Genomic DNA, 13,381 nt, shown 5'->3' on the forward strand with positions numbered 1-13,381 from the left:
AAAAAAAAAAAAAAAAAAGCACAAAATATCAAGATCAAAGTTAGAAACGTAAAAATGTTTATACTCATACTATTCCTGTTTGTTTCACAATACTCACAAGGCCATGTTTTAAAAATGCTCTGCAAATGCCAATCATTTCGCGTGCCTCTGAAACTGGCTCTTTACTAAGGTAAGAGAAAACAGTACTATTTACATAAACACTTATAAAGGGCCAGTGTGTTCGCATACGCAGTGGATATTTAGACAAAAATTATCCATAATCTGACAAGTGTTGATGCATGTCTTTTCACTCCCAAACAGATGCAAAGTTATACTGAACAACTTGAGTTGGAAAGTTAGTTTCTTACAGCCCTTACTTGAAAACGTGGGTGGCTCTGAAAAGAGCCTTTGGTTGAAATTTCAGAGAAAAGCAGTAATTATGCCCGCTCTCCGCGGATCCGGCGGGCTAACTGGATGTCCTTGGGCATGATGGTAACACGTTTAGCGTGGATGGCACACAGATTGGTGTCCTCGAAAAGACCCACCAGATAGGCTTCGCATGCCTCCTGCAGTGCCATCACCGCCGAACTCTGGAAGCGCAGGTCGGTCTTGAAGTCCTGGGCAATCTCACGCACAAGGCGCTGAAAAGGCAGTTTACGGATAAGAAGCTCTGTGGACTTTTGGTAGCGGCGGATCTCGCGCAAGGCCACCGTGCCGGGTCGGTAGCGGTGGGGTTTTTTCACGCCGCCGGTGGCCGGCGCACTCTTGCGAGCCGCCTTGGTGGCCAGCTGCTTGCGAGGCGCTTTGCCACCAGTGGACTTACGAGCAGTTTGCTTAGTACGAGCCATGACAAGTGACAAGTAAACAGACGTACCAAATATTAACGCAAAAATACCGCCCAGCAGTTTGCTAGTATTTATAGTACCTGAAGTGAAGTGATTGGGCGAGAAAAATGTTTAAATATTACGTTACAGGCTCTGATTGGTCTACATTTAAACTTTCCAAAAACCGTGCAGTTTCGTTGGCCACTACGTTATATCTTTGGCTCTTTTCAAATTGTTTATTTGTTCTTTTCCGCACACGATTTTCATGAGAATGCAATGCCTTGAGCGTTACCTTTTCGAAAAAACAGACCTTAACTTCATTGGTACTGTAGTTCTGTACATTTATTTAGGTTCTGGGGGGCAGGGGAGATTGAGGGAATATTGCCCTAATGTACTCTACATTCCCTGCTCGATAACAGATTATAAATTTCTAAAACCATTTCACAAAAAAAGAAATCCCTCTGTAAAGCTTAAACTGAGAAGCTAATTTGAAACCTACAAGATGTAAACTCAAGCATAGTAAACTCAAACTAGCGTTTCCAGAAATATTTCCTGTAACAAGGTACTTCTTTGTTAAGTGTTGTTTATGCTCTGACTTTACACTTGGAACTTCCTGAAACTTAAGTTTTCTAAAGTTTAGAATACATTTAGCCGGGTACAACGCCGGACACACAATCACGCCATGCACCACGTCTCAGAGTTTACCTATGCGGAGCAGGCGACGGACTAGGGCCTATGAATGTATTACGGACCAAAACGAGGACAGCTTAATATTGCCTACGACTATTCCCATACGTAACGTAAAATAGTCCACTTTAAGAACACCGAATGAGAACCTTTTATACGAAGAGGCGGTAACCCAGATTCTACCTTCTGATTGGCTAAGTTTATTATACTGGGTAGCCATTAAGAAAGGAGATCTAGCATCCTTCATTTGCATGGAGGGTTTCTATTGCATTTGAAGCTGTTTAACCCATTAGACACGGGAGGTACAAATTATCTAAATAAGAACATTATGCATGCATATTTTCTCTTTTAAAAGCTTTGTTTGATTAGAAACCACGTTTATTACTCTAAGAAAAGTTCGTCTTTCCAGAAATTTTCACTTACGAAACCTTCACCTTGGAGAAAGATTCTATACCTGTGTTATAAATGACTATCCTTCAAACTAAGACGCATAGTTCCAACTGTTCTTTTTCAAGTTCTTAGAAATTACGTAATGCATTTTGTAAATACAGACTCTCAAGAAAACACGTAACAAAGGGTGGTAAAGAAGATGGACGAATCGTGCGTCTGGAACCCTTACATTATTGGCCACAAGCCGGAAACAAGCTCTTATGTTGTTTGAGGGCTACCAGGGAAGCTCGGGTTACTGAGGCCCGTGCGGACTTGTTTGAAAACTGCAGTCGCGCGCGCGGGAATGACTCGTCACTGCATTCTCCCTGCTGCTAGGCGATCCCAGGGCAGAATTGTGAGGGGATGTCATCCAGAACGGGGCTGTGAGAGGGGCATTTTATTCTCTCAGTAGTTAGCCTGATTCGCAGTCTGAAGTCGTTTTAGCATTGTTGATGCTTTTACAACCACAAACAAGTTAAAGCGAGACTGCCCTAAAATGTTATCCCCGGGCTGTGCTTTCACACTAAAGCAACGTATCCCCCACCCTCGCCCCGACACTCACACCCCCCCGCGTGCAATGCCTGTCCGGGAACAGTTCAGTCCACCCAGTGCTTACTTGATGTTTCTCTTGTGCTAGGTTTTGAGCTTGGGATATGTTGTGAGGATGAAAAGGGGTCAAAAGTTCGTTAAGTGCATTAGACTGTAGAAGCAAGTTGCAATTACAGAAATTGTTTGCGTGCTGTTTTCCACCGGTGCAGCTTGAGTGTTAATTGCGGTATTAGCCAGTTTTTTTGCTTTCTACAATTCTTTGCCCCAAATAGATGCACGCTGGTTCAGACCAAGGGCACCGGCGTCTCGGGTCTACCACACATCACTCAGCGCTGCCAGGAAAGGCAATGGCATCGATGAGAACTTGTCCCAAACCTGGAGACCAGGCCTTTCTGCTCTCCCTCCCCAGTCACTTAAGACACGTTTTGCATTTATTGCAGATTAGAAACACATGTCCTTTTGATATTGCTTCCTAGAGGCGAGGTTTCACGTGAAACTCCTTGGATTCTTATGTGATTGCCTTCTTTACAGCTCTTTCCCACCCCACCTCCCCCTAGGAAAAAACCCTGCTTTTTTAAAGAGAAGTAGCACCCTCTGATGGTAATGGGCGGCAGAGCCGTACCCTTCCCTGCCTAGTATTTCTGTTTCCATTAGGCGACCGGCGGGGGGGGATGGGGGGAAGAGGGGGCAGGGTGCTGTCTGGGTGCCTTAGTGCAAGCGGCAGGGAAGAAGGCCTATAGGCCCCAGCGGCCGGCATTGGCCTTCGGAGACCCGGCGGGGCGCGCAGGGGACGCTAGGGTGCCGGGGGCGGGCGCCAGCGCGCACCAATCACAGCGCAGCCTCGCCCTATAAATATCGCGCGCTTAGACCGCTCGGGTTTTACTGCCTTGTCAGGTCTTAGTAGTTTACTTAGTACTTCTTTACTTTCGTCATGTCCGAGACCGCACCACCGGTTCCAGCTGCTTCCACTCCCCCCGAGAAGCCTTCAGCTGGCAGGAAGGTGAAGAAGCCTGCGAAGGCTGCAGCAGCCGCCAAGAAAAAACCCGCGGGTCCTTCAGTCTCGGAGCTGATTGTGCAGGCCGTTTCTTCTTCTAAGGAGCGCAGTGGCGTGTCCTTGGCTGCGCTCAAGAAGGCACTGGCGGCCGCCGGCTACGACGTGGAGAAGAACAACAGCCGCATCAAGCTGGGCCTTAGGAGCCTGGTGAGCAAAGGCACTCTGGTGCAGACCAAGGGCACCGGCGCCTCGGGCTCTTTCAGGCTCAACAAGAAAGTAGCCTCAGTGGATAGCAAACCCAGCGCCACAAAGGCGGCAGCGAAAGCGAAGGTAACAAGTTCTTCTAAGAAGCCCAAGAAGGCTACTGGAGCGGCTGCTGGTAAAAAAGGTATCAAGACTCCGAAGAAGGCTAAAAAGCCTGCGGCGACAAAGAAATCCTCCAAGAGTCCCAAAAAGTCCAGGGTTGTGAAGCCTAAGAAAATAGGCAAGAGTCCTGCTAAAGCCAAGGCTGTGAAACCCAAAGCGGCCAAAGCAAAGGTGACCAAGCCAAAGACTGCTGCCAAGCCCAAGAAGGCAGCACCGAAGAAAAAGTAAAAGTTCCGGTTGGAAGCCGCTTCCGATAACCCAACGGCTCTTTTAAGAGCCACCTACTTATTTCAGGGAAAGAGCTTTAAGTACACAGCTCTCTTGTCTTACAAGTTTCATAAATTTCAGCCCCATGCAAATACATGTGTTGAATCGTTGCTCCACGTCAAGAATTCTTTTGAGATTAAGTTAAATTCTCGCTGTGGGATTTGTAAATTGATTCCCGAGGAAGCTGGTGGGGTTTTTTTTCTTTTATTTTGGTCTCCCAAGTGATTTAACCTTCAACGCTCAGAAGCTATTTCCCTAGTCCCGTTTTAACCTGAAGCTTACATCTCTACCTGTACGTTAGAAATACCTGGGGGAGCGTTTTGAACCGATCCTGAAGTCCCACACCCCAAACATTTGTCCTCAGTGGTAACTACCTGTAGCTGCGATTGAATCCCCCGTGGCTGAGGCTGGGTCCGTCTACTATGTGCTCGTTTGTCTACTCAACATTTCCTTGGCGTTCTCTGCGAGACCAAAGTGGGCACATTATGTTCTTGGGCAATATTGCTAAATCGGCCTTTTCCAAAATTGGGTGGCCCTGAAAAATGCTTTTGAGGAGATGTGGCTCAAGAGCTGTCTGACCTTGGGAATGACGGTGATCCTCTGGTTTACATGGTACTCAGATTGGTGTCCTTCAGCTTACCAGGTAGGCCTCACACGCCTCCTGCAGCGACATCACAGTCGAGCTCTGACCTTGCAGTTCGTTTACACTCGACGACTTACCCTGGGTCCATTTGCAGGTTGTCAGCTAGTCCCGGTTTCTCTTTATAGAAACAGAACTGCCCTGATTGGATAATATTTGAAACTCCCACTCTGTGCCTAACTAGATCGTATTTCTCCGCCTGCAGGGTTTTCAACCCTGGTGCGCTGCACCACGTTAAATACTCGGGGACACTTTCATAGAATTGTCCCTTTAAGCTTTTGAAATTTTAATTCTGGGATTCATTTTAATAACATCTTTTTTCACATCCGAGAAAAAAAAAGTACCATATGTTGAGCCGGGTTTACTCACTTTTACTTAACGAAGCTCAATTAGTTGTAAAAGTTTTACATATGTGCATACAAATTTTTATTTATTTATTTTTTTTTTTTGCGGTACCTGGGCCTCTCACTGCTGTGGCCTCTCCCGTTGCGGAGCGCAGGCTCCGGACGCGCAGGCCCAGTGGCCATGGCCCACGGGCCCAGCCGCTCCGCGGCACGTGGGGTCCTCCCGGACCGGGGCACGAACCCATGTCCCCTGTATCGGCAGGCGGACTCTCAACCACTGCGTCACCAGGGAAGCCCTAAATTCTTTAATAGTCAATTGTTTTATGTTTTGTCTTTTTTCCCCATTGTTTTGCATGGCTCCTTGCATCCCCTTAATGTCTGCCTTACTGTCACTTCACATCCCTACTCCCCGTCCCCAAACAGGTATGTAGCTATTCATGTTTTCCTTTGAATTCAGTCTTTTACATACACTTATCCATAAACATGCATGATTGTTTTCTTTTTCTGGTAGGGTTTTATTATTATTTACAAAATGGCGATATATACGCTTCTCTGCTTTTCTCTTAACCTTAAAGGAAATCCTTTCAAGTCAAATCTTTTTGTTTTTAATGTCGTGCATGTGGAGTAGAATAATTTATTCATCCATTTCATATTGATAAGTATTGACGTCTCTGTTTACAACTGCTGAGCATGGTGCAATAAGCAATAGAATTCCAAAGCTGAAATTGCTAGATTAGTTAGAGTGTATTTTAAATTTCAGTTGGCCCTGACATAGCCTGAAAATGACTCCCCCTCCTGCATTCCAACCATCAGGGTGTGATCTCATTAGTTTCTGCCAGTCTAAAGGGGGTAAAATTATTTCACATTGTCGCTTTGATTTGCATTACCATGACCACCAGTGCATCCTTTCTTTAGGTTTATTGGCCATTTGAATAAGCTTTTCAGAGAATTTCCATTTATATCTCTGCTAATTTTTCATTAGGCAGTTTGTCTTTTTCCTGCCCAATTGTGTTTTTTATATGATAGAAAAATGAACCTTATGCTTATCACCTGTGTTGCAGATAGTTTTCTACTCTTGGCTTTTATCTCTATATTTCCTTTGTTTATGGTATATTTTCCATTTATATGTATTATGTAAAATTTATTAGATATATATAAAATTTGAATGTTAGACATTTTAATCACAAATGTATCTTTTATAGCTTCTAGATTTCCACTCTTGGTTTAGAAACTGAATCCCACACCTCCATTATTTATTCACCTCCTAGCTTTTCTTGTAAAAATTTTTGCTTCTTAAAAAATGTTTAGTTTCTAATCCATCTAGAATTTGTTTTATGTAGTTTAAGATAGAATCCAAGTTTACATCCTTCCAGATGGATGGCCAGTTGTTTTAACACCATTTGTTAAATAATCCATTCACTTCTCACACTGAACTGAAATATATCATTTTTGTTATTTATTAAATTCTTATATAATGAGATCTATTTCTGTATTCTCATTCTTTTCTACTGTTCTCTCTGTATGAGTCATGTGTCCTTCTCAATTCTATTCCTAATTAATTTCCTTGTTTCTATTGTGAATGGAATACTCATTTCCTATTTTTAGGTCTTACTGCTAGGAAGGAAGAAATGTATTGATATGTTGTATCCAGCAAACTTACTGATTTCTATAATTCTACTTCCTTTAACTCCTTAAACTAAGAGCCCCTTGAGTATTTCCTAGTCATTAGCAAAATAATTTTAACTTCTTTTGTTTTCCTTAAATGTGAATACCAAGCATTTAATTTTCTTTTTGTATAGTATTTGCTAAGAATTTCCAAAATAAAGTTGAATAATATTTTTAGGAGGCATCCCTTTTTAGTTCTTGGTTTTAATTAGCATGGTATTAAGTGTTGTCCTTTAGAATAATATCTGTTATTAACTTTTTGTATCTCCATTATATTTAAATGGTTACTTTCAATTCCTATTTTACTTTAAAAAAATATTTAAATGGCCACTGTACTTCATGTATTGATATAATCATATGGTTTTTCTCTTTTAATTTGTTCAGTGCTTTCTTAGATGTTAAGCCCTCAAACTCAATGTGGCTGAAAGAATGAGATGAGTTTCCTAAGACGGTCATCTATAAGAGAGAAGCAAGTGTGTTGTGGTAGAGTTGGGGGAGGGTGAATCAGAAATTCTGTTGTGAAATTTGCAGAGTCCGAGAGATTACCAGGTGGATGAGGGAGTAATCAACTGGGTTCAAATGTTGATAGACTGAAGTGATTAGAAGCCTGAGAATAGTTCCTTGGTTTAGCAGTATGGAGGTCAGTAGTTTTGACAAGAGTAGTTTTGTGGAGGATGGAGTTGAATTAAGATGGAGTCATTGGTCTATGGATGGCATTTAAAGTCATGAGACTTGGTGAGGTCACCAAGGGGGCGACTGAGGTAGAGGAGAATATAAAGAAAGGGGAAAGGACAGAGGAGACCTGGCCCTGATCATTTATCATCCATAAATCTGAATCATTATTCTACCTCTTTGTGCTTCCATTTGCTTATTTAAAAGCAAAATGGTTAGTGTTTTTCATGGCCTGTTAGGAATAGAATAGACTAGAACATATTAGCGTGTGCACATTGTAAGGATAAATACGGCTTCCTGGAATTTAGCCTTCAGACACTTATGTTGTTAGGCATATGTGTGTACGTTCTGGGTCATAAAGAAGAAAGCATGTCTTATTGGGGTTACAGTCAAAGAAGTCTGAAACCCAGTGGTTAACATGCTCCTTATGGTCTTTTACAATTCCAGGAGTCTATTGTTTTGATGTTCTGACCACAGAATTATATCAGCTCTAACATCCATGTAAGAGGAGACAGACTTGAAATCAATCTCATTGATTGTCTGAGAGATCTTCTGAGACAAGTAGGTAAGAGTGGTGACACAGAAATTAAATTCTTTACTAATAATTGGTTTGATTATCCCTGCCTGTGGGGTTTTTTGAAAGAAAAGAAAAAAGAGAGGGACAGAGAAAAGAAGAGAAGGTTATATGACTGCCAGAACAATTGAAGACCAGTGGGGCCTCCTTAAGAAGATATAAACCATAAATAAGGGGTTTTGCTGTGTAAGAAGTACAATAATAACACATAAAAGGAAAAAAAAACAAAGATGAGGGGAGAACTCTCTCATCTTGATGCTACAAGTTTTATTGTATCCTCTGTGGCCAAAGTAAAAACGGGGAATATTGGGGGAGGAGAAGGGAATTTGTTCTTTTTTTTATACCATAACATATTTTTCAGCTCTTCAACAATGTGCCCATGTAGAAAAATATAATTATTCTGCATATAAAAACAGAACTGGATTAAAAAAGAAGTACTAACTCCTAAATAGTAAAATGGCGGCCTTGCAAATACCCACAGTATTCCATTGTGCGATGCTACATAGTTTATTTCACCAGTCACCTATTGCTGGATTCTTAAAAATTTAGTTAACAACAATTACATAATCATTTTCAAGTGTGTCTCAAAAGTAGGTCCCCAGAAGTGAGATTTCTATTTCAAAGGGTGAAAAGTAACATTGCAAATAACAGGGCATGGTAAAAGTATAACGATGGAAGCTTAAAAACAAATACAAATACCTAAAGACAAAAATATTACTAGATTTCAACTATCATGGGTCACATCTTTTTTAATTTTATTTTTTAATAAATAATTTGGTTCAAAAATCAAAACCGTATGAAAAGATATGCACCTAGAAGTCAAGTTCCACACCACTGTCCCTGACAACACAGTTCCCCTTCCACTATTTCTTTATGTAAATAGAAATGAAAAATATATATACTCTTCCTTCTCACTCTTTCATAGGATAATATATACATGTTCTCTACCATTGTTCACTTAGCAGTATGTCCTGGAGCTGTGTCTACAACAGGAAACAGAGGTCTTCCTTTTTCTTTCCATGGGTACATGATATTCATTGTGTAAAGGAACAACGGTTTATTCTGGTTTCAGAAGCTCTATATATATTAGCGAGATTAGCCCTTTAGAATAAGAGTTGCAAAATATTTTTTTCAGATAGTCATTTGTCATTTAACTTTGATTATGGTAAAATTTGTTATGCAGCATTTTTATTTTTACATAATTGAATTTACCAATATTTTCTTTCATGGCTTTGGATTTTGAGTATTATTTAGAAAGGTCTTTCCCACTTCAAGAATCAAAGGAATTCGCCTATATTTTCTTTAAGTACTTCTGGCTTTTTGTTTTGTTTCGCTTTTATGTTTCAATCTTTGATCTACTTGAAGTTCCTTCTGGTGTTTTACAAATGGCTATCTAGTTGTCTCAGCACTATTTAAAAAGTCCATCTTTACTCCTAGTGATTAGAAATGCTTTCTTTATTGGATACAAAATTCCTGTATTGTCTATTTCTAGACTTTCTATTCTGTTGTGTCAGTCTTTCTGTTAGGCACTAATACCACATTGTTTTAATTGAGGATTGATGATCCTTTATAAAATATGAATAAGATCATCCACTCCTCCTGTTCTTATTTTTCAATTATAGGGCAATTGTAGGACAATTCCAGCTTTTCAAAGAACTGTGGAATTCTTAGAGCTAGAAAAGCCTTGGAAGTCATTTAGTTTTTGTTTCTGCCAGGGAAAATTCTGTAGGAACTAACGTGCTCTCTGAACTCCACCCCACAGCATCTCCTTACCAGCTATTAAAGGCCAATAATATCTTAAGGGTAGTACGCTTTTACGTCGAATCTATACTGAGCCATGGTCAATGCAAAAATGTGAGAAGAAAGGGGAGTACGTTTTATAATTTGTGGGTGCTCTCTTTGAACTAATTTATCACTTCTTCCTTTAAACTCTCTGGAGGGTCACGATGCTTCCCTTTCCACATGGGAACTCCTAACTACAAAGGGAGATGTAAGGAAGTAGGTGAAATATTCTCATTCCAGTGCCTAGGAAGATGATGTAGCTTTGGTAAACAGCCACTCTCTGCCACACTTCTGCATGTTTCTGTTTTTTAAAGGCTCATTCACTTATTTGTTGACTCTTCAGAGAGAGGGCAAGGTCCAAGTGTGAAAGCCTAGACAACGTGTAGGTTGAATTATGTCCCACCCACCCCCCCCTTCCCCCAAAAGTTATGTTTAAATCATAACCCCCATTGCTTCAGAATGTAACCTTATTTGGAAATAGGGTGGTTGCAAATGTAATTCAGTTAAAATGAGGCCACGGTTGAATAGAAAGAGACCCTCTGATTGGCAATTCCTCGTAGACCAGCTCCCGCCAGTTCGCGGAACGCGAGGTGGCCTCGACTCCATCCTGCGGCCGCCCGTCCCACCTGCCACCCGCCTGCCAATGTGGAAGGGAGGCCGCAGCCCAAGGGCAGCCCCCAGGGGTCCTGCCGCCTGCCCTGCTTTAGCTGGGGGGAAACACGTGGCCCTAGTGGGGGTGGGACCTTGAACGCCCCCAGGACCCGCATCTGGAGAGAAGTGAGGGTGCCCCGTGGAGGGGAGGAGGTGCTGAAGTTATCTTGTGGTTCGTCTTGGGTGTGGTGGGCCTGGGTAAGGCCAAAGAAGTGACAACCGGCGACACCCCCCGGGGAGAAGACCCTTCAGCGTCACCTACAGAACCGCAGGATGTCAGTCCTCTGCCTGAGCTCCCCTCCCTCACGTCCACACCCCTTTTTAATTTGTCTGGAGCAGGCCAGTCTTCAGTAAGTTATTTAAAAGCTCTCTAGGTACCGGAATTTGCTTCAAGGGTTGAGAACCACTGGTCTGGGCGGAGGCCCTCACAGTAGTGAATGTTGTTTTTTAGACGATCTCTAAAACTGAGTTAATATTTTTCTGGAGTAATGGTAGGCCCAGAGAAAGAATTGAATTACGCAGGATTCCACAAAGATTAAGTGATGGTGGCCCAAGAATTCCTCTTCAGCAGGTCAGAAGTATAAAAATGCTTTGCAATCATTATATAAATTAACAAAAATCCTGTTTATTGTGTTGTATACCTAGTGCTTTGTGCCTGAGCACTTCGCACTACAAACTGGGATTATTGCCCCACTATTACACTTGAGGAAGCAGATGGAGGCACAGAGGGGTGGTGTCACTTGTCTACTTGTAAGTAAAATCAGAAATTGGACATAGATCTGGCTAGATCATAGAAAGGTGGAAATTTTTATTTTTAAACTTTACCTAATATCTTTAATGGATCGCAGGATGTCTAGAGAACTAAAACAGGAACTCAGGAGTGGCATCAAGATTGAAAAAAGGAAAAAAAACAGTCTCATCCTCAGAGAACCTAGAGAAAAGAGACACAGGGAGACTGATGGCTGAGATACAAGATGTGGGAAGGAGAAGGAGCTCTGAAGACTGGAGGCCCTGCCCATGAATTGGAGTGATGAGCGGACACCCAGTTCCTGGAATATGACAGATTGGATCATTTTTACTTGTCCAGGGGCATCAGGATAAACTCAAGGAGATTAGCATAGTCTCTTGGCCACAAGCTAATTAATATGCTAATCAAGCACCTTCTTTCTTTTTTCTTTTTTGCGGTACGCGGGCCTTTCACTGTTGTGGCCTCTCCCGCTGGGGAGCACAGGCTCCGGACACGCAGGCCCAGCGGCCATGGCTCACGGGCCCAGCCACTCTGCGGCACGTGGGATCCTCCCGGACCAGGGCACGAACCCGCGTCCCCTGCACCGGCAGGCAGATTCCCAACCACTGAGCCACCAGGGAAGCCCCAAGCACCTTCTTGAACAACAATCACTGTCTTCCTTATTCCTGGTGAAGAAGGGACTTTTTTGGGGTGAAGAGCCTATGTGCAGAGCTTCCTGCATTTCCAGTCCCAGCTGCCTGATAACGCCGTTCCCTCCCTGCGAGTCCCGGAGAACCGGTGCACAAACTCCACTTCAGGCTGTTGGTGTGAGTGGACGTGAGAGGCAAGGCTGAGAGAGGAGGATGTGAGGAGCCGTTCTCACAGAATCCCAGGCACTGAGGCTGTTTGTGTGGATGACGAAAGTGGAATTATTGATGGTGCTGAGAGCTCTAATAGACCTTTTCTTTGGGGAGAAACTGGTGCTGAATCTACTGAGGACTAGGCACTCAGAATGTCTCTGCATCTCTGTCCTTCCTTAATTTAGATTTTGATACTGTATGCAGCAAATTTCTTATGATAGATTTCAAAAATTGCCCTAAATTTATCTCATCTTATTGCTCGTTACAATGTGACATTGTAGCTCCTCTCATCAAGAGGTGGAGTTTATACTCTGTTCCTTGAATCTGGGCTTGGCCAAGTGATCTAAAAAATGTGACCTGAGAAGATGCTTGAAAAGAGCCTGGCACATTGCAGCTTGTCCCCGTCTTGGTTCTCCTGCAGCCCTGAAACACCCATGTTACGAAAGAGACTGAGCTCGTCTGCTGGAGAATGAAGCACACAGTCAACAGCCTACCAACTGCCAGACTTGCAGGTGAGGCCATCCTATATTACCCAATGCTAGCTGACTCTCCAGCTGATAGAGACACAGGAGAAGAACCAGCAGAATTCAACCCTGGCTACAAGAGTCACCAGCTGACCTACAGAATTGTAAGTGAATAAATGGTAGTAGTTTTAAGCAAATAAGTTTTGGGGTGGTTTGATACTCATCAAATATTGGCACGTGCTTAGTGAATGGCCATGAATTAGTCTTCTAGGACAGTGACAGCTTTGCCTGTCCTTCAGGAGAAGCAACCATGCTTCTGCAGCAAATCCCAGATGCATCCAGCTCCTTGTTCTCTCCCCTCCTCCCTCCTTTTTTTTTTTTTTTTATTTTTATATGCCTCCCTTTCCTACGTTAGGAAACAGAAGTGGGGATTAATGAAGTGGTCTAGGCTCCAGTGATGTTTTCACCTGCAAGCTTTAGCATTCTCCATTCCCATCTCCTCGGAAAGATTCTCCCATCTGATTCACCAGCCCATAGTCTTCCACATTATCAAAGCCCCTCCAGGTTCCCAGCTCCTGGAGGGGTTGGCTGATGACAGTGAGAGTTATGGAAACATAAGAGTTGGGTAGGGGAAGTGGGGGAAAGGGAAAGAGGAAGATAAGAATATATCAGTAGTATTTTAAATAAATGTTCATATACTGTGACTCGGAAACTTTCTTTCAAAAACCCACCCTGATTTTGGTATCAGGGTTATGGTGGCCTCATAGAATGAGTTTGGGAGTGTTCCTCCCTCTACAGGCCAATATCACTGATGAACATAGATGCAAAAATCCTCAACAAAATACTAGCAAACAGAATCCAACAGCACATTAAAAGGATCATACACCATGATCAAGTGGGATTTATT

The 13,381-nt window shown here is 42.7% G+C and overlaps 2 protein-coding genes across 2 annotated transcripts; one reads left to right on the forward strand and one right to left on the reverse strand.

Moving 5' to 3' along the window:
• Window positions 1-416: 416 nt before the first annotated feature.
• H3C1 (H3 clustered histone 1) lies at window positions 417-930 on the reverse strand. Its single transcript, XM_028479440.2, has one exon. It carries the CDS (start codon window positions 825-827, stop codon window positions 417-419), a length of 411 nt encoding a protein of 136 aa, XP_028335241.1. The 5' UTR covers window positions 828-930.
• Window positions 931-3,305: 2,375 nt separating this feature from the next.
• H1-1 (H1.1 linker histone, cluster member) lies at window positions 3,306-4,056 on the forward strand. Its single transcript, XM_007128623.2, has one exon. The coding sequence runs from the start codon at window positions 3,400-3,402 to the stop codon at window positions 4,054-4,056; it is 657 nt and encodes a 218-aa protein (XP_007128685.1). The 5' UTR covers window positions 3,306-3,399.
• Window positions 4,057-13,381: the final 9,325 nt, after the last annotated feature.

This window comes from Physeter macrocephalus, chromosome 18 (genome assembly GCF_002837175.3).
Source record: "Physeter macrocephalus isolate SW-GA chromosome 18, ASM283717v5, whole genome shotgun sequence".
NCBI lineage: Eukaryota > Metazoa > Chordata > Mammalia > Artiodactyla > Physeteridae > Physeter > Physeter macrocephalus.

Excerpts from the sequence above, each read along its gene's own strand:
- H3C1 (XM_028479440.2), bottom strand. The coding sequence starts at position 827 with ATGGCTCGTACTAAGCAAACTGCTCGTAAGTCCACTGGTGGCAAAGCG.
- H1-1 (XM_007128623.2), top strand. The coding sequence starts at position 3,400 with ATGTCCGAGACCGCACCACCGGTTCCAGCTGCTTCCACTCCCCCCGAG.